The sequence below is a fragment of the Anser cygnoides genome, chromosome 1, assembly GCF_040182565.1.
Source record: "Anser cygnoides isolate HZ-2024a breed goose chromosome 1, Taihu_goose_T2T_genome, whole genome shotgun sequence".
Lineage (NCBI taxonomy): Eukaryota > Metazoa > Chordata > Aves > Anseriformes > Anatidae > Anser > Anser cygnoides.
Genome location: NC_089873.1, coordinates 45286914 through 45307514, shown reverse-complemented (window position 1 = coordinate 45307514; position 20601 = coordinate 45286914). Strand labels below are relative to the sequence as shown.

Below are 20601 nucleotides of genomic sequence, written 5' to 3'. Positions count from 1 at the left end.
TCCTCTTTCAGAAGGGAACCATGCATCTGCAGACACAGGAATCATTTCCCTCTTTGTCAAGGAATGAAAAAGGCAACCTAGAAATCCTCCCCTCCCTTTTGCCATGCAGCAGCAGCATGAGAGAGAGGAATTCCCAACCTCCTGCCTGCCCTCTGCACTTTGCTCAAGGACATGGAGCTCAGAGGCACTTTCCTTGTTGGCCTTATCACCCACCGTGTTCATCCCTCTCTGCCCTGCTCTGACCCAGTCAATGCCCAGTCTGTCTTTACTTCTCAGCTACACTTCCCTGTTTTCCTTCTCCTCCCTCCTCCTGAACCACGCGTTCAGCTTTGTGCTTTTCCCCTCCCGCCATCCCTTCCCCTCACCCCAAGACCAATACGGATACCACTGCCGTTCCAAGCAAGCCTTCCCTGGGCTTTTCCTTTGGTTTAGTTGAGTAAGCAGTCTGTGGGCTTGGATTACTCATATGCCAGTTCCCTTGCAGTCTCTACTGTTTCTTATCTTTCTAGGCTAGCACTTTCCCTCTTGCATACATGTAGGGCCAGTGATATTACAATGCTACTTAAGTGATATTGCAGAGAGTGAGAGGCAAGTACACTTACTCTTGATGCACCCTCCAAGATCTTATCTCTATCTGCAGAGGGAGAATCCTAGGACCTTCCCAGGACACCAACACCTACACTAAGAAGAAAGTCCAACAAACCTTCTGTGGAGCTGACAGCAGCAGAGAGCCCATGGGAGCAGTGCATAATGTTCCATTATCAAATGTCCCATAACCAAACCTCATCCACAGCACAAATGGCACTGCCCCTTAGCTAAGGTCTGTTTCTACAGCCAATGACACAATAGCAGCCCATGGTCATGCAGCTAATTCCTTTTGTCAGCACTGAGTGAAAGGAAAAAAATAAAGCACTCTCAACTCATGCCATTTCTTGGTGCTTGCAGGATTTTATTTTTTTCTCCACCAACACAGTAAAACCTGTTGGTGCACAGTGTGTACTGTCAATACAGCAGCCACATAAGGCAGAAGTAGAAATGAGCCAGGAGCAGGAAAAAACAACAAAGAAAACCTCCTTGACTGCCAGAATGGATGAGAAAGACCTTCATGAGCAGGTGGAAAATACCACCAGCCACTACCTCTTTGATGTGGAATGGGAGAGGTTCTTGGGGAAAGTGACAGCTCAGGGCTGCTGGGGCTGAGGTACCATTTGCACGTTACAACCAAATGTCTTCAGCTGCCGTGTTTCCAATGTAATAAAGGGAAGAGACTGAGGCAGAAGTTAGAGGAAGGGAAAACAGATGGGGCATGCTGTTCCCCCGCTCTCATAAAAGCAGGAGAAGACTTCATTTCAGACGGCTCTCATCTTACCACACCCTCTTCTTTTACTTCAGAACATGGAAGAAAGTTACATTTTCCCTGCTTCAAGTCTCTACTTCCAGCACCAGCCATCTCACACTGCCTCTTCTAGGTGTTTAACACCTCCATCTGAGGATCACAACCAGCCTATCCAAGAGCTCCTGGAAAGGCAGAGCACTTCTGAGCTAACTGATCCACTGAGAGCTAGTCCAAACCCCTCAGCCAGTTACGAGTGAATTACCATTTATTCAGTCTGGCAGAATCTACAGACCTGCTGCAGAGACCACAGTACTTCAAGACAGTGTGAGATGCCAGTCCATCTACTGCATGGAGGAATCAACCCATCCTCAACCCCCCTCTCCAACATGAGAATGAAGTGTACGGCCCGTCTCACATGCAGGGACAAAACTGAACTCTAATCACTATGAAAAGTATGGAAGGAATGCTCTCCTTATCTCATGCCCTTCTTTTTTATTTTTTATTTTTTTAATTCCTGTTAAGAAACACGGACAACTTTAGGGCTTCCCAGATGTGGTAGGTGGGATGCAGGGAACGCATTATGACATTGAACCCATCCGTAATGCTTTACTCCTAGGGGGAACTACAGCAAGTCCTCAGCATCAAAGCTTTCTGCCATACTGCTCAAACACTACAAATCCAGGGCATTTTGAACACTGTACCTATCACCTGCTTTCAAAAGGTCAGTCAGACTGGCAGCCCTAGCTGATTTTAGAAAAAATTGATACGAATTTTTCCATAGGTTTTGTTCTTCAAGCAGTTTACTGAAGAATTTGGGCCAGAAATCAGCCCTGCCACCAAAAAGAGTAAAAATACAAAATCAGCTGAGTACAAGGCAAGTTACATCTGTTCACTGCTGACTGCAATCCATTCTTTTCTTGTACCACTGAGCTTGTAAAGTCATCTTCCCTAAGTGCTGGAAATCTAGCATCCTTAGGGGGACAGGAGCATGACAACAAACATTAGAGAAATGACCAAAACCATAAAGGTGTGAATTCCAATATCTGTTTCCTCAGAGCATAGCAAAGCTATAAATAAGGGAACTATCTCCCTCTCCTCTCCAGTGGATGAATGCTTCCATTTGAAGCCCTGCAGGGTCATGCGTGACAAATGCAGTTTATCATAGGGCTCTGAGATGTATCATATGTCTCTGCAAGTTACTGTATCACATGGATAACCCCAGGATACACACACAAACACATCAGTTACACCATCAGAGAGCAGTATGAAACCTGCTGGTTTCTATTTTTTTAAACCCGCACATGAGCTCAGGCTCAGCCCCACCTTCTCCATGTCATGACAAGCGGAGAAGTAGCAAACAGCATGGAGCATATCAATTCCACCTGTCTTGCAACCAGCCAGCAGGATGTTGCACAGAGCAAATAACACATCTAAGAGAGAGGAAAGGGGTTAAATATTTTCAGATGGAAAGCCATGCTGTTTAGACTGGGGGGACTTATTATGCAATGTGTATTCGCAGATGGTTATCCAGACAAACTCACTTGTATAGCACATGTATGTGCTGTTGAATTCATACTAGAAAGCATCGCAGAGAGCATGGGAACTCTGCTACCATGGCCTATTTACCCTGGCAACCCCCTCTCTAGGAATGATCTCTTCTGGATGCTTCCAGCTGAGCCTGACCATGCCTTCCCCATAGCTAACTCCACACTTCATCTCCTCCTCCTCCATTCCTCCTTTGATCTGGGCTTGTCAAAGTTTAATATTTGTCTTTCTTATCTAATGTCAGTGTAGATGCTCTTCTCGTTACACCAAGGACTATGGGTCATACACAGTAGTGATGTCTGCAGATGTATGGCAAAATAAGCAGACATATAGCAGCTGCAAGCTATTTGTTTGGGAAGAGCTTCAGCAAAGGCTTGGCATGCATGGGAAAGCTTCACCCCCTCATTGCCCATGGAAATGCCAATCCAGATTCCCACAGCTTAAGTTCTCATGGCTTTGACCTGACCGCCTCCTATTAGTCGGCATTCAGAAAGTCCTATGAAATGAGTGATGCTTAGGTCAAGGGACACCATGAATTATGGGGTGTGCATCTTAGGCAATTCAACCTTCACATGTCAAACTGGCAGCACGTTTTACACTTTAGATCCCGTGATGAGACTTTTCACGTCATGGTTTCCATTGCAACCTCCCTTATGAAAACCACACACCCTAAAGGGAGAAGTTGCCAGAGGTACACAGAAAGACCAGCCCCTTCTCTAGATGGGTGGGTAGGGCTGGTTCTCCCTCACGCATACAGTAAGGCTCATTGAGCTAGCGCTTCATCCACAGACAAACAGTGACAGAAAACAAGAAAAATGTCATCAACTTGAAATATTCTCTTGCCTTTACCTATCAGTAGGAACTTCTCTTAATTATACCCTGTCTTATCCCTCTCCAGAAAGACAGGTGGATGCAAGGATGGAAATATCCCAAAGAGCTACTGATCTGCTCAGCGGAACTTGAGCTGTTCCCTGACCTCACCATACCCTGACATTAGGGAGACCCCCTTACTTGCTTAAACCATCATCTTGCTTCCAAGGAGGAGCAGTTATCTGCACCTTTGTTTGCTTGACATTCACTGTTACCCTCCCTCACGCCTAGCTCGACAGGTAGAGCAACAGGGATGAAGCCAATTGCTGGTAGCATAGCAGTGTTCCTCCAGGGCCACAGTCACAGCATGTGACCTGTCTGGTTATGTTTCTTTACTCTTCTGGCCAGGCACCAATTTTTCCAGAAGGAGAGCTAGGAAGAAGCACTCCTGTGGGCAAGCTCCTGCTGACGCCGCGGAATGCTGCTACCTCCCTGCAAAGAGCCTGATGCTGGCCATTGCCTGGCTCAGCTAGAGAGCAACTTGTACAAAATGAGTTTGCTCTCTCTGGACAAAGATGTTTTGCCAGTCATGGGTCACTTCACACTCAATTTCTTAGCAGAATTCACTATCATTGCCCCGTCTGAGTGTGTTTTAGATGCAGGTGTTTGGGCTGTTGGGTTTCAGATGAGCACTTCTGCAGCAAGTTACCCTGGGGCAAGTGGGCAGTCACTTGTGAGCAGCTCTGGGGCAAAGAGCAAACCAATCACCACCAAACTCTGGTAAGCAGACCAGAGGGGCTACTTTATGACCACCTGGTCCAGAATTTTGTGTGGAGCTTAGCATCCCTCACTCCAATAAACTCTGCTGGGAGACCAGGGAGGGGCAAATAGGCAGTGCAGCTCAATGCAAATGCCAGTTCCTTCTGCAGGGTAAGCGAATGTATTTTGCTTTCCATGGGTATCATATTCATGTATATCACCGAATAAACACATTCTAACCCATATGTAATAAACATAGTTAGGTTTATTACATCCTTGGGGAACAAAATTCTGTCTTTATTTTCCATCAGTGGCAAATTTCCCATGGAACTGTCTGGGCATAAAGTCTTTGCCCACCATATGTGTCATATTTGTTGCTGTTTCATCCACAGATCTGTTTTTAAGTTGGTTGTTACAGTCTAAAATTAGACTGGGACAAGACACATATCAATAACACTAGAGAGGATGAATAATCTGAAAAATAGCAAAGTTTATTAATCTGTGTAGTCTTCAAAGAAAAAAGCTTTCTTTTTTGAATAGAAGCAATGCAGTCTCCTCCTCACTAAAGAGAGAAAAAACTTTGCCAGTTATTTTATCAGTAACTGCTCATCTCTTTCTGGGCCTCTGCAAAGGAAGGCTTGGTTCCTTACAGCAGCAGATCACCAACTCTATCACAACATGGATCACATCTTAACCAAGATGATTTCTGACAGACTTCGTCCTCTTTAACCAGCATCTTGAGCTCAGTCTTGCCTGTAGCATCCACGAGACATCATTCAATTCTCTGCAAATGTAAAGAATCTATTTTTAGAGGTCTTTAAGTTGACAAGAAATGCTGACCTCAGAAAACTGAATCACAAACTCCCTGTTCCCATGCTCTCCCTGTGGAAGCAAACCACCGCCATCTGGCCAGCTTGCTCCAGAGTCACCACCAGGCCAGAGCTGCATTTTGAGCATCTCTGCTCTTTGGTATGTTCCCAAAAGTCTTGCCCGTGCCCATCCCACAGGTCAGATTTGCATTCCCTCACACTGCCAACCTTGGCAATTTCTCTCTGTGCAGAAGAGGGGTGAGGGATGTGGTGACTCACCCAGCCTCACTATGTCCCATGCCAACCGGTTGTTTGCTTGTTTGAGGGAATTGTATTGTTGAAGTCTCGTTGCCACATTTGTAACTACACAATATTTTTTATGACAACCAGAAGTTCAGTTTTATAAACAGATGCTGTTGTGGGCCTCTATTACTCAGCTGGATCAGCGTCAGTCTTTTTTTCCAGGCTGCGGTCTCTGTGCTGAGCTCTGAGTCAGACACAACCCTACACAGATTTCTTTGAATCGCTGGTTTCCTCCCAGCGACTCTTGACACCCTGCCAACAAAGCAGGGCGTAGCTTATGAAACTTTTTTTTTTTTTTTTCTCCCTCGCTTTAAAGGCAGACTGATTCATAGTAACTCCTTTAAAACAGAGTGGAGAGACACCACCCTCGCGTACCACCGAGGAAACTTAAACCAGCAGCAGGTCACTCCCCTTCACTACGGCTCTGCGCTCCGGCACAGCAGCACCGCGGCCCCGCACGCTCCTGCTTCCACAGGTGCCAGCACTGGCCCCAGCCCACCCGGTAAGAGCTTCTCCAAATCCTCAATGACTTTTCTCACTCGCTGGTGCCTGCTCCCCTCGTCCTGCAGCCCTGGCTTGCTTTTCTCCCTTGCTCTGCCACTTTGACTTGGCGTACGAGCTCGCCACGGGATTCACCTCAACCTTTCAGTATTTGCTTTGAAATCCAGCTTGTTACGGGGCAAAGCAACGCTGCAAGTATATAGCACTAGCTCCGGCAATGTAATTCTCGCCTCCAGGGCATGTGCAGCTGGGACACCAGCACGGGGAGCCCAGGCTGGGCCAGCAGCGATACGGGAGCTGCCACACTCCTTCGGAGCGGCACTGGCATTGTTTACAAATAAGGGAAAATGCCCGCTCGAAGTTAGACTGCTGGTTCAGCACTTCTGGCTCTTGCTCACATTTTTCTGCATGTCTCTGTTCTCTCTTCGCTCCGTCAGTATTTTGCCAAGCTCTGATTTAAAACAACAGCCCTTGTTCCAAGTGAAGCCGGAGAGGCTTTGGGGCACAGTGGGGAGCAGCTCTCTCATGCCGTTGGGGGTCCCAGCTCCTGAAGGCAGCCCCAGCTGGCAGCCAAAGCGTTGTGATGGGTAGAAATGCATGCTGCACCCCCCCTTGGCAGCACAGACCCGGGAGCAGGGAGTGCTGAGAGGCAAAGCGAGGGAGAGCGTGGACTTGATAGGGTGTGGTGGGGGCAGGCGCTGATGGGAAGTGAGGGATCGCAGAGACTGCCAGTTTTCCCTACGCACCTGCCTTTCTCCATGCAACCTCCCCCTCTCCCTCCCCTTCTTCACCACTTCTCTCACTTCATCAGTCTGCTGTGGTTTGTGTCCTGCGGTCAAATCCCTGAACTATTTTTGAGGTCTGAGAAAGGGAGCGCAGTTTGCTGGCAGCAGGCTTTGGTTCCCGTAGCAGGAACCCAGCCCGCCCCTACAGTTTCATGGGGCTGAAAAAGCCCGAGACCATATTCAGTCCAGCTGAGAATCACTGGGGCTGAGGTTGGTGCTGTGGACAGTTACTATAGGGATGTCCAAGAAGCTGGGCTGTCCATGTCTTGTGGCAGCAGGATGGATTTTGTGACTTCTTGAGGTCCCCTCTCGCTTGCAGCTCGGTCACGCAGGGATGCCTCCTGCTGAGAAATAGATGCGTTTCCGTGGTCAGGAAGCTGCCTGAGGCAGCTGACAGTCAGTCTGGGTGGAAAGTGTTTGGGGGAGTTGTCATGATTAACAATGAAATCGGTTTGTTAAAAAAATAAATAAGTAAATGCTGTGGCCACAGAGCAACTTTCACTCAAAGGTTTTGAATTCTTCAAGGCACCTCTGAGAGTAGCTTGGCGCACTTGACATTTCTGGATGGAGTGGGATTCTTTCCTGAGCAAACACAGAGAAGGGAGCAGGGCATGAAGAGTGTGAGAGCACGGAGCTCGTTAGCTATCGTTCCTGTGATAACAGGGGGCTAAGTCAGCCAAATATCCCCATGCCCCCACCCAGCACACCTCACCCAGCTGCCAAACCTGGGGACTGTGTGCAGAGGGAGCACGGGCTGGAAGGCAGCTTGCTTCCATTGGCCCCACTGGGGAGCAGCATCCAAAGGGCCGCAGCTCATGCCCGCTCACACCGCGGTGCCTGGAAGCACGGCCTGGCAGGCGGCTGCTGCTCACCCACCTGAGGAGCTCCTCGCAGCAGGCTCCTGCGGCCGGCTCTCCCCAGCTATGAGTAATGCCTGGCTCGCAGGCTGGGCCCTTCGTCTCGTGAGAGAGCTGGGCATCTCCGCAGGGCACGGGCCGTCCCGAGGCAGGCGTATGAGAGAGGTGGAGCCAAGCCGCGCCCAAAAGCACGCTAACGGACAGGGGATTTGGGATCCCGCCGGGAAACACCCAGCTCTGGGGCGGGTGCCATGGGATTGCTGGCGCTGCTCGCTGCCCTGCTGGGGACAGGGGCTTGGAGAACCGGCCCTGCTGGCCTAGCCGCTGGTCTTTGGGTTTTGTGGTGTGTGAGCAATGCGAGTGCATGCGGGAATTGCTGCTTGGCGCCCTGGGGTGGAGCGGAGGTACTGTTTTGAAACAGCTCTGGGAGATCTGCTGATAATAGGCAGTGTCTTTTTGGTGAAATGCCCACCTGGGGGCCTTGCTTACAGTGACAGAGGAAGGGTTTGCTGCAGGCATGAATCCTTCTCCCTGTTCATCATCCCAGCTACAGGGCTGGCACACTGGAAGGCAGGCTGCTTCCTCAGCTCTATCCTCACTCTCACAGGGCTCCACAGGCCCCATCAGCCCCAAGCTGCAGATGTAACTCTTCGATCCGCAGCACATTTCTCCTTCCCAGTTCCCACTGGCTGCCTGATGGGTGCTCTCTTCACAAAGGGGAAGGGACCTGACTAGTGCCCAGCTGGGGTCTGCCCTCAGACACTCAGGCACCCCACCAGGCAAGAAGTAGCACTGCTAGACCCCCTGGATCTCTCCTCTGCCTGTACCCTTTGATAGGCAGGTGACAGCACTGCCACACAGCACAACGCAGGGCAGGCTGCAGGGTGTGGTACTCCCAATTTTTTTCCTTCCTGCTGTTCTCATGCAAAGAAAATGATGAAAAGGGACTAAAAGCTGAGATTTCTTCACCTTTCCTTTAGGCAAGGAGATGTAAGAGCCCCAGAGGTGCACACCCAAAAGGGGGGTAAGGAAGTAGATTTCCATCTCCCCATTTAAAGATGGATGCTTAATGCAGCACGAGTCTTTTCTGCTGAGGCAAAGCAGCATGCACAGTAAAAGAGACTCTTCTCCATGGCCTTGCTGAACTGATAGCTAACCGGTAGCTACAGTGCTGTAACACCAGCCCCGAATGAATGAGCTGAGGCACCAGCCCAAATGTGACCGTACAGATCCTCTGCCAGCAGCAGTCATCCCATAGCATGACAAAGGGTCCAGCAGCAATTCCCCATATAAACAGCCCAGAGAGAAGTCTAGAGTACCTCCTCTTTTACACTGCTTTCTGATATTACTCTCCAGGGAGGGCAGCAAAGCAGTACATCCGGGGGCTGCAATCTGGAGCAGGATTTCTTCAGCACCCCCCCCGGGAGAGTTTTGGAAAGTACCTCCTGAGTTTGAACAGCTGGTCAATGAACAAAGGAAACCCGGGCCAAATTTACAGCTCCACACATCCTCCTCCTCCTGAACTATTTGCAGCAGGGCAGAGAGTACATGGAAGCTGCTCTCTGAGTAAGATCAAACGTAGTCCATGCTCTGTCATGGTAGGGAAGGACAACTCTGCTCCTGAACCCACATTCCCTGATGGACTGACCATTTCTCCAAGTTCTTAGTTAAGATTTAACCCTTTTCCCTCATAAAAAATTGATCTGCTCCACAGGCATGGGTGGGTATATGCCCACAATGAGCTTCCAGGGACAGATCCTGGACTAGGTCATCCCCAACCATGCAGAGAAACACAATGGGCTATTGAGCACCGGGTGGCTGAAAGCAGGTGAGCAGTGGCTAATGCTCAAGGCTTAGCTCTTGTGACATAGAGGATATCTTTGGATTTGAGGAAATCTGGGGTGAAGGCCTTCATTGCCCTTTTGCCCTCACAGGGCAGAGTCTGCTTAAGGTGGGGAGTTGTGAAAGCAACTGCCAGGACTGGGTCCAGCGTCCACATTCTTCTCATTCCTGATCGACATCTCCCCTACGGGCCCCAACAAGCCCTAGGAAAAGACAGTGAGAGCCATGGGAGAAAGAGGGGTGAGCTGCAAAATGCTCAGAGCTGGGAGCAAGCTGGTCAGGGGGCTGCTGAAGACCAGCTCCAGGAACTTGGTGCCAACCTGCCTGCTAGCTGGATTCAGCAGCTGCAGCCAGACCAGCGTGGTGTGCTCCAGCAAGGGGACTTCTCTTGTGCAGAAAGCCATTTCCGTATGTAACATGAGCTCAAACAACCCTTGTCTCACATGGTTCTGCCAGCTCGTAGTAACTGCAGGCGTAAGCAGCCCTCTCAAAGCCAGACAGGACATTTTACTTCATGACCACCTTCATCCCCCTTTCCCCCCAAAGACCACAGCCCAACTCCAAGCTGCACAGCATCGTCTTGCTTGCTCTTTATAGCCAGGAGGTGTTACTTCACTCATCCTCTCCTCCCCCCACAATATGCACTGGAGGTTGAAAGAAAGACACATTGAACAATTTTGCAATTTAGTCCTGCACTGTGTTTTCCAAGCTGGGTTATAGGAACAAGGACACCCTGGAGGCAGACTGACCCAAAAGCTCAGACTCTTGAGATGTCTAAGTCACGTTGACCTCAGTGTCTCATAGTCTGTACTGGCACGTTCAGAGGTTTTTCAGTCTTGAGAGAGAGGGACTCTATCTGATGAGGAACCATTTCTTTACTCTCCTTAAAAATAAATAAATAAACAAATAAAAGGACAGTCCTTATAAAATTATCTATGTAAATCAGAGATTTGCAGTTTTAAATTAATAAATGCAGCCAAAAACACATCCAATGTGGGCTCCACAGACCTTCCACCTCTATCTAAAGGCTATAGCAAGGAAGAAAAGCTGGCACTCCCAAGAGAAATGAAGAAATGGTATGTGCACTTCTGCTCACACCACGCTGTAACCTGATCTTCCCTGTCAGAGCTGTCAGATGGTTTCTCCCACATGGGCACTGTCAAACTCGTGCAGGTAAATATGTGCACCTATAAGGAATCCGTGCACAAGCACGCATGCATGCACACACATAGTTCAGCTCTGCTCACAGAGAAACCACAGACACACACTCCCATTCATACAGGGAGCCACACCGACCTGCACACACACACCCCTACACACACCGTGTCATCTCCCAGACCGTCAGTCCTCCCACAATTATTTCTTGCATATCTTGGCATCTTGTCTGAGCCCCTGCAAGTCCCAGCAACTCCCAGCCTTTCCCTATATCTAATTCACCCACCCAGGGACCATCCAACGCATCAGGGGCGAGGGTGCTTCCCAGAGAACCTCACAAGGTGCGGAGGATCACTTCTGTGCTGCTGCTAGCTTTGAGATCTCCTTCCCCACACTGCCATGCTCTCTGCCCGCCAGTCCCAGCCCTTCCACAGCATGTCTAGTGTAAGGAGTGACAGTGTTTTCCTCCCGCATCAGCTGCTGGCTGCCTGCCCAGCCCTGGGCAGCTGTCTCTTCCCCTTCCTACTACCAAGTGAGCTTTGGAGTTTCTGTTGATGTTGTCACGTGGCTGAGTGCTCCAGGGTGGTTTCTTCAGGAGAAAATGCCAATTTCTCAGTGTCTGCCCTAGGAGCTCTGACATTTCCCCACTCGGATGAATCATGAGCACAAGAGCTGGAAAACCCTAGTGTCTCATTTTTTCTGACTCCCCCTTGCATCTGTCAGCAAGGGGAGGTTCGTTACCAAGGGTGCATTCTCGGGGACGTTGTCTGGCCCCACAAGAAGTGATTCACGTGCTGAGGCTTAACCACTCCCTTGGGAAAGCGATTCCCCCTGATCCCTTGGAGACTGTACCACCAGGAAATGCTTCCCAAGAACCAGGCAAAATCTTTCATTTAATTAAGCTTATATTCAGTTTTAACCCCTCGGGCTGCTCTACTCTTTTCTTTTGTTTGACATTCATCTGCTACTTCTACAGCCTTGCTGTACCCCATGTGGTCACCACAGACAGACAACACCCATGCACGCATAAAATCTTTTCACTGCCATAAACCAGAGGCTCCAAAGGTCTCTATGTGCCCACACACGCCTCCTGCCCAACCCTTTTCCCACACATGTGAAATCTCTTTCCAGAGGCACCAGCCTACTCATCTGCATCTCTATAAAAAGCATCTGACTTGTAAATTGAGTCAGGCCGGTCTGTCAAAACCAGGTTCTCAACAGCTGTGCTGGCGTAGAGTGGTTTGTAAAAGTCTGGAGTCAGCAAGGACTCCAGATTCAGCTGGATTTAAAGCAAGAAGCAGAGCAAAGGTTGAAAATAAAAAATAATAGTTAAAAAAAAAATCTGCTTGCTTAAAATTGTCATGAGCTTTCTAGTATCAGTGCAATGGGTCCAAAGTCACCGTGCCACCAGAAGATCACAGAGAACACATCTTTGCAGACAGCCAAGTGGCCCTGGGCATGATGAGAATTCACGCTCATATCATGCACAGCGACAAGGCGTGTAATCATAGCAGGGCTAACATGAAGCCATGGCCTCAGCTCAGTCAAAGGCAGATCTATGAACTCAGTAGAAAGTTTTATTCTACCCTGAGATTTCCCCTACTTGATGGCATCATGGCAGCATTGCTATTTGTAGGCTACCTTTGCTGTGAGGAATGTACCAGTGACAGAGGTGGCAGTTTGTGACAGTTTCAGACAGCATCAAATACTTTGTGTTTTCTGTCCCATTCTTTCCAATTTTGCCCTTCCTTTCCGAGTGTCCTTGACCCTGACTCAAAGCACCAGTATTGCTGTGTCTATGGCCAGGTTCATGTGCTTTCTCTGAATACTGGAAAATATATCCTACTGCCACCATCAGAGACAGTGTACTGGTTGAGAAGGACCACTGATCTGACTTATGCATTTTTTATATTCTGTGGTGGCAGCCAGGGGAGGCAGAATTTCTTTCATCTCAGTTGTTTTCAATCTACGGAGATTTTTGTTGTGTACACAAAGGTATATAATCTTTCCCCAAGATGTTGAAAAATGGAATGTCTTAATCCCAAGGGACTTCAGCAGAAAACCTGATTTTCAGGGGAGTCAGAGGTCACCACAGTGCTCACAGAAGGTGTGGTTTAAATGTCGTGCTCTGTGGACTCTGTATGCTCTCCCTTCAGTCAGCATCTCTCAGTACCTCATCAGTTCACCCTAGGAGAGGTAGTCCCATGCAGAAACTTCAGTTCAGAGAGGAGAAGGGGAATACAAGTCAGACAACTTCACCCCTCAGGAACATTTCAGATCCAAAATATTTCAGATTTAATTGAGAGTGTTCCGATTTTTCAACCAAACAACCCAATCATTCCTGTGGAAACATCCTGTACACTTCCTCTCAACTCCTTTTCTCTGCAAGAAACAAAAGACCACTATCTAATCTGGTTTGTCCTCTTAAGTAATCCACTCCTGGTATTTGAGGAACTATAATATGGGAATTATACTTTGTTATATCTCCAAGTGGCACTTTGCATTCCATCCTGATGCTATGCTAAGCGATAAACTAAGGGCAAGGACTCACTTCTCTGGACTGCCCTCCAGACAGCAGGTTCCAAAACACTTCACTAGACAGAGGGAGGTTATGGGTGGCTACATTTTGCCTGCATGGAAAAACTTTGTCTCAGTTTTTAATGGAGTGCTTGACTGCTTGAACTTGAACTAGGGTGCAGCAGATCTGTGTGTTGTTTCCTCCTCTGTGCACTCCTGCATGGATAGAGAAAAAGTCTCTGTGTAGATAGTCTGTCGTGCTTATCTGTAGGCATTTTTGTGCTGAAGGCTTCTATGGTGATTGTTATTCATGGTTACTGTTGGTGGGACTTAGTATTTCTCCTCATCTGTCAGCCCAGCCTGCTGTCATCAGTGCAAGATCTTCTCTCTTGACTTACCCATGCAGTTCAGCAGGTGCATGATCTTGGCTCCTTCTTCCCCACCAGAATGTCCTACCTCAGTAGTCATTCTACTCTCATATCTCAGCCTTGTTTTCTTTGGCTTAGCTGGAGTCTCTCCTTAAGAAAATGCACCAGGAGGTTCAATGCAGGATTCACAGCCTGTTTGCTTGACTGGTTCTTGAGAAGCAGCCCTAAAACTAACAGTGTCCTGAACACTTTTAGGGTTAAATAATTATGGTTTTGAGAGCTTTGGGGTGAGTCAGTGGAAAAAAATGGCAGCTCTATGAAGGTTAAGACTGACTCATAATCCGAGAAGAGCCGAAGGAACTCCAAATCCAACTGCAGTTTAGGAAGGGGAATGTTAGAAAAGGCATTTGCATGCAGTTGTGTCCTATTGCTCCAGCAGTGTGACCCCACCCTGTAGCGGAGAAAGATGTCTCACACTTAACAAATGGAAAGAGTATCCTGTCAGTCACTAACGTTCTGCCAATTTCTCTGCATAATGGGAGGAAAAGTCCATGTCATATAGTCAGAGAGAGATGACTTTATTTCAATGCTGTTCACCCACTGTTCCTTTGGGATTGTTCTCCAGTGTTTTATTTAAAAGGCAGAGAGAGGTAAAGGAAGGGGAAAGTGAATGAATAGAGAGGGAGGTGTGTGCTTTAACTCACAAAGATTCAAAACTAAGCTATGAACATATATCCCGGGGGGGATGCATTTGATAGCATGTATATTCAGGGAGAGGTGCTGATGTTCTCAGGAAGTAGGTACATTGAAATCACCTGAACTGACAGTGCTCTAAAGCAGTGCAAAAACTGGGCAGAAAGAGCAAAGGGAATAAAGGATTTGGTTTTCTCCTTTTCTTCTTTCTTTTTTCTTTACATTGAAAAGTAACATTTTCCCTCATTTTCCCTTCTGAATGCAAACAGAAGATGCATTTTAAAGGACTATTCTAGTCCTTTAGGATGTCATGAAAGTAGGTTTTCAGTCTTTCAAGTACAGGGCTTTTTTGAAGGTCCTCAAAAATAATCAGCAAAAAAAACCACTGAACTCATTTTTAAAGAAACATGGAAAAGAACATTCATCTAGGAAAGGAAGAAAGTTTAGCCACTGTTCAGCAAAGGCACAGCAGGCAGGTCTGCCATAATATGGTATATATATAACAGTAGATGATAGTGGCAATAGCATTTGTTACATTCTGTGTATGAACCAAGGTAATCAGAAACAAGGATGACAAGTATTCAAAGGGATGGAAGCATTTGACTTAGATGCTGCGTTCAAGGTACCTGCTGCAGCTATATAACTTAGTTCAGTGATAGCAATAGTTTCACAGCTCGAGGTACAGTGGAGGTATTCATATCAGTTCTCATCCAGCACTTGGTGGCCAAGTTCTTACTCAGGAGATATGACCAGTCACCAAACCTAATTCATCCTTCTAAAGAATTATCTTTCTTGGGTAGGAGGGCTGCATAACAAAGCTAATCCTGAATTTGGACAAAGTGCCACCGATGGAGAAGCCTGCCTGCCCACTGTGGTTTGTGGAAACTGTATACAAAGCAGTGCAAGGAATAGCAGCAGCACTTTAAAGGAATACAATCCCATATACAGCCACAATGAAAGACAGGAGTGGAGAAGGTGGAGTCAGTGAGTAAATAAAGAAAATATTTATAGGACCTTACAAAGCTTTTTGTCACAGTTTGCATGAAAGACATCATGAAATATAATTGTGTTGTTCCTTGACAATGTTACCACACCCTGTACAAATTGTGACAGCATCAAACCTTACTTGAGTCACATGGACCAAAATAACTTGACAGCCAACATTAATCAAATGCTTGACACTGCTCTTCAGTAGCACTTCAGTATCATCCCTACCAAGAGATAGAGCAACACAGCCTGTGACACTTTCTAGGAAGGAGTCTTTCAATGGCCACAGAGTGGGCCCAGCAAACTTTCCTGCCTGATATCTGTGGCTATACTGACTGATTACTACTAAATTCCTGGAAGGAGAGGAAATATGCTCACTCACTTTGTATGAATTGCCTGCACTCACTCTTACAGCTGAGATTTATTCCTTGTATTTCACATTTTCAGGGAAAAAGCCACCAGACTTCATAAAGAGTGTCATGAGAGCTATCTAAAGTACATTCCCCTCCCAAAAGCCTTGTCGTTCCAATGACATGTTCATCAATGATAATGAATCTTAAAAAAGTAAAAGTTTGCAGGGTGCAGAGGGGGGAAAAATAAAAAAAAATAATTTGCATTACAAGAGAATCTTACTGCAGTAATAAAGTGATCTGCATGCCTCTAGTTTTAAAAAGGAAATGGGTACTTTTCAAAATTAAGCATCTTCCTCTATTCCAGAACACCTCAGTGGTGTTTCTGTTCCAGTTATTCTCTTTACATAATGGAGCAGGCCAGTGAGTACTGGGAGTCCCCCAGTCCATTCTCTACCATTGCTCAGCACCTGATGTACCCAAGGAACAACCATTCCTCCACTCCGCACCACCTGTCAATGTCCCAGACCAGCTGGAGAAGGCTGTACTGCAAAAGGAAAAGAGAACAGGAAGACAAAATCTTTCCTGACCTCCGTGAATCCTGTGAACAGAAACTCTGCTTCCTGGAGTGTAGGCCTGGAGTATGTCGTTTTTATTTTACATAACCACACACCAGTTTAAGCAACCTATGTATATACCCAGGCTATTTTTAAAATGCTATAAAGCTAACTACCCCTGCTCTACATCTCCTCCCAGACTGGTTCCTTTACCTCCAGGCTTTCTTTAACTGCTTGAGCAACTCCCTTGCAGATTTTGACAAAGGTTTTAGCTATGTTTTTTTGTGACTACATGCTTCCAGAATGGTTTTAAGATCAACCTGCTTTGTCACATGTAAATAAAGCTTACAACAATGGTATTCTTTGATTTAGCCCTTCCCTTCATCATCTCCCTCTGCTCTTGTTCTCCTCCAGAGCTCTCTGCATTAGCGACACCACCTAGGAAGGACGCCAAGATGTTGGTGCTACTGGCTGGTATCTTTGTGGTTCACATCGCCACCGTCATCATGCTCTTCGTCTCCACCATTGCCAACGTAAGTAGAGACCACCCTGGAGGAGACACCTGGGGGCTGCTGTCACCTTCTGCAGCAGTAGCCCATCATACGGCTGGCAGAGGGACGGGCTGGTGGGTGCTGAGGTCTGTAGATGAAGGACATCTGCTCGCAAGTAAGGGTGCGATGCAGGGAGTCCAGGGCATGCGAGCCGAATTGGGGTGGTATGGGGAGGCAGTGGTATGGGGAGGCAGCCTGTCGTACCCGGTGCTGCATCCCAGAACCGGCAGCACCTGAACGCTCCTCGTGCAAGCGAGAGGAGATCAGCAGCTGATGGCTTTGAAGTGGTATTTATCATCCCATCTGGCTGTCAGGCTGTTACATAATTACGCGCTCTCCCGTGCCTGTCTGTTTTTATGATAACAGCCCGCTCCCGGGAGCCGCCATCCACACACCTCCTAACATTTTACCCCTTATCACCACCCACGAAGGCCCGCGGCCCAAGCACCGCCGGGCCCTGGCCCTGCCGCCGCCTCCATCTTGGGACGCGCCGCCCGCGCCAGGCCCCTCAGCGGCGGGGCGAGGCCGCCGCCATTTGCCGCCGCCATTTGCCGCCGTGCCCGGGGCGATGGTGACCCCTGGCGGCTCCGCGGGGCCGGCCGGGCCCGGGGCTGTGCCCCCCCCCCCCCCCACCACCACCCCGGTACGTCTACCCCCCAACACAATTGTGTCGTCCCATTTCAGGTTTGGATGGTGGGTAACACCACCATGGGAAGAGCCTCGTGGGGACTCTGGCTAATGTGCAATGGCACCTGCAGGCAGCTGACAGTCAGCAGCAGCGAAGCGGGTGAGTGACATCTGCATTTTCGTTGTGGCAATGATTTGCCAGACTTTGGTACACAATACCGAGGCAGAGTCCTGACCTCAGATCTGCTCCCTGTGTGTTCACAGCTTCCCTCAAAGCAGCACAAGCCTTTATGATCCTCTCAATCATTTTCTCCGTCATCGCGCTTGTCATGTTCATTGTCCAGCTGTTCACCCTAGAGAAAGGCAAACGTTTCTACATCACTGGAGCCATCATGCTGGTTTGCTGTAAGTATGCACGCCTTGAAATAGCTCTGCATGCTTCCTAGTGCCTCCGCAAGCACAAGTAGCCACACGTGTCTGCAACACATGGCCATCGGGGAAGCTGTCAGCCAGCTAGAAGTTTCCAGTGGCCCAATTTTTTGGTAAAATAAAGCATAGAGGAACTGAAAAGTGATATATACGTATTTTTAATCTGATTTAGATAATGAAAATATTTCCAGATTTTCATTAGAAATTCCCAGTGGGTTTTGCAAAATACCTTTGAAGAAAAAAAAAAAAAAAGAATTCAAGTATTTCAGGGGGCAGGGGAATAAACAGTTAGACAGCTACTGCTCATAGGATTCAACGTGTAGCGCCAAACTGTCTGCAGATCTTATTGCTGATTCCCAGTTATCAAAAGTTTATTCCACATGGCACCCAATAAGCAAGCCCCAAGTCATCATGTCTGCAAGAGAAACCCTCTAGAAATAAGCCTAATGGGCAGCAGCCCCTCTCTCAGATGACGCAAGACATGCATTGCAACCTCAGGGGACAACATGACTTCAGATGTCCTGCAGCAATGCTGGTTTCTGTGCATTTTCCAACTCTCTGTTTTCCCTTCCTTCCCACAGGGTTGTGCATTCTGATTGGAGCCTCCATTTACACAGCTCGGTTCACAGGCTTGCGGTCAGGGTTCACAAATGTTCACCACGGCTACAGCTTCATATTGGCCTGGATCTGCTTTTGCTTCAGTTTCATCATTGGCATCCTCTACCTTGTTCTTAGGAAAAAATAAGGCTGATGGGAGTACTGGGGAGAGGGTTGGCTGCTGGAGACAGGGAAGAATTGCTCTGCTGAGAGAACTGTTGGGCCAATAGAAAAAAAAAAAGAAAAAAGAAAAAAGAAAGAAACAGCCACCATCATCACTTCTGCCACCACTACAGAAAAATACGTAACAAAACTAGAATCCTCAGAAACTCATTCACCAAACAGAGGGAAAAACAGCTCCAACTGATCTCTCACTCCTGGGGCTGCTGCACCAGAAATCTGCAAGTGACCCAGACAGCTGTTCCCCTTTTCTGCAAAGTTATGCGATACCTTCACAAACATTCAAGTCCAGCAGTGATGACTGAAGAGCACCACAAAAACAAGGGCTACATCTTTTTCCCTGTCTAGAGCCCTTCCCACTTACCTTTCAGTGTGCCTTGTGGGTTGGGCAGTGAGGCTTATGACTCCTTTTTTTGTCTATTGAAACAAATGGTATGGGCCTTTTGTTACAGTTATATATATATATATATATATGCACATATAAGAAGGTTAAAGACATTAAATTGAGAAACAACCCAATAGAAATCAGATTAAATTAGTATTAAAAATGCTACATGAACACTGCAGCAATATTTTTTTTCTGTTCTGTTTCCTATCTGACATTCCCACAGTTGAATCAAATACAGTTAGGAAGGGCAAATATACAGGCATGGATGACGGACAGAGAGAGAGAAAAAGAAGAGGGGTGGGGAAGGTACGTAGGGGTTCCTAATTACAGAGGATGCAGTTGCTCAATGATGCATATGCAGGGAGGGAATCATTTGAATGTGTATCTACATTTAAATCTTCTATTTAGCTCTAGAACATAGCAACAACACTGGAACATCACTTTTTTTTTTTAAGTCCTTATCTGTAGGCAGGTGGTTTTTTTGTTTGTTTTGTTTTGTTTTGTTTTGTTTTTCCACATCGTCATCCAGGACATAGTATTAATTGAGAGCCCCAAGTTGTGACAAAACTTGTCACAAAAGCAGATGCTACCTGTTAGCAGAGGAAAGGTATTCCCTGATGAGAGACTTGGAGAGATGAGACAGGACTTGTGTGTTCTGCTCCTTGCTGCACAATCTTAGGCCAGTCACAAACCGGTGCTTTTCCATCTGCCTATACCTACCTCCCAGGGTTGCTGAGATATTTTGAGTCCACTCTGTAATACAAGGTCCCCATGTGAAAAGCTGGCATGGGTAAGTCAGGCATTGTTACTGCTGCAACCCACATATTTCTGTCAGTTTGAAGAATCTCAGTTGCAAGCTGACTTTATAAGGGACAAGAGGTCAAAACTTCCTGTGACTCCATCCATACCTAAAAGGCAGAGTATCTAAAAATGTATAGGTGCAGATTGTGCATGGACCCTGTTTACCTCTCCCCACCCCCTACCTCCACCCCCCCTTCTGTTACATTTTCTTCTTATGTAGACTTTATCAATTTGGTGGATATATTCTATTACTGTACGTTGCTGTTTCATTAACAAAGGTTATTTCATATATAGTCACTGTAAATACTTTGAAATGCATATTTTTAACTTTAAGGGTATAAAAATAAAAAATCTGATTCCCTTTATAATAAAGAGTTTTGCTTTGGTGCTTTTTCATTAGTATTTCATATACTTGTTAACAGGTATTCGCTGTACTCAGTGAATCAAAGCTCATTCCTTTAGGATGATGCAGAACAACCATGTTCTCTTTTTTTGTCAGTCTAAAAGATCTCCCTTTTTGGAGGGGAGGAGGAAGCAGAACAACTGTTAAGAGTTCTTGCTTCAGGCTCTCTGCAAGCTCAAGCAGATAGTGTGGGCAGTGGTAACACTCAGTCCTATAGCCAGGCTTTGCTTCACATCCAGGAGAGCTGGCAGTGTACTTTCTCACTGGCTGAATCTCGTATCTGTGTAAACTGGTGCCTAAGGTGGTGCAATATTTATTATGTCTAAGACCAACCCTCAGTACAAGTGATTCCTAAAGCAATATCACCAAGGTGTTTGGGCCACTGGACTTGGTAAAGCTCCTTAGATTTGATCGAACACAGTAGTGGCTCAAGAGCTTGAACAAAGAGTCC

General features: G+C 47.2%; 1 protein-coding gene and 1 long non-coding RNA gene across 2 annotated transcripts in view; one reads left to right on the top strand and one right to left on the bottom strand.

Annotated features, from left to right (window-relative positions):
* Positions 1-4747: 4747 nt before the first annotated feature.
* The window catches only part of LOC136790383 (uncharacterized), a 53430-nt gene continuing 37576 nt past the window's right edge, over positions 4748-20601 (bottom strand). Inside the window, exon 3 of the long non-coding RNA XR_010830243.1 lies at positions 4748-5234. This is a non-coding gene — a long non-coding RNA (uncharacterized lncRNA). The remainder of the gene's footprint in view (positions 5235-20601) is intronic.
* Positions 5886-18679, top strand: EMP1 (epithelial membrane protein 1). Its single transcript, XM_013196773.3, has 5 exons — positions 5886-6064; positions 16589-16707; positions 17410-17512; positions 17617-17757; positions 18363-18679. The coding sequence occupies exons 2-5, from the start codon at positions 16630-16632 to the stop codon at positions 18524-18526; spliced, it is 486 nt and encodes a 161-aa protein (XP_013052227.1). The 5' UTR covers positions 5886-6064; positions 16589-16629; the 3' UTR covers positions 18527-18679.

Bases quoted from the DNA above. Each gene is read 5' to 3' on its own strand.
- EMP1 (XM_013196773.3), top strand. From the start codon at position 16,630: ATGTTGGTGCTACTGGCTGGTATCTTTGTGGTTCACATCGCCACCGTC. The intron at 17,513-17,616 runs GTGAGTGACATC...GTGTGTTCACAG, and splicing joins AGTCAGCAGCAGCGAAGCGG to CTTCCCTCAAAGCAGCACAA. The intron at 17,758-18,362 runs GTAAGTATGCAC...TCCTTCCCACAG, and splicing joins AGCCATCATGCTGGTTTGCT to GGTTGTGCATTCTGATTGGA.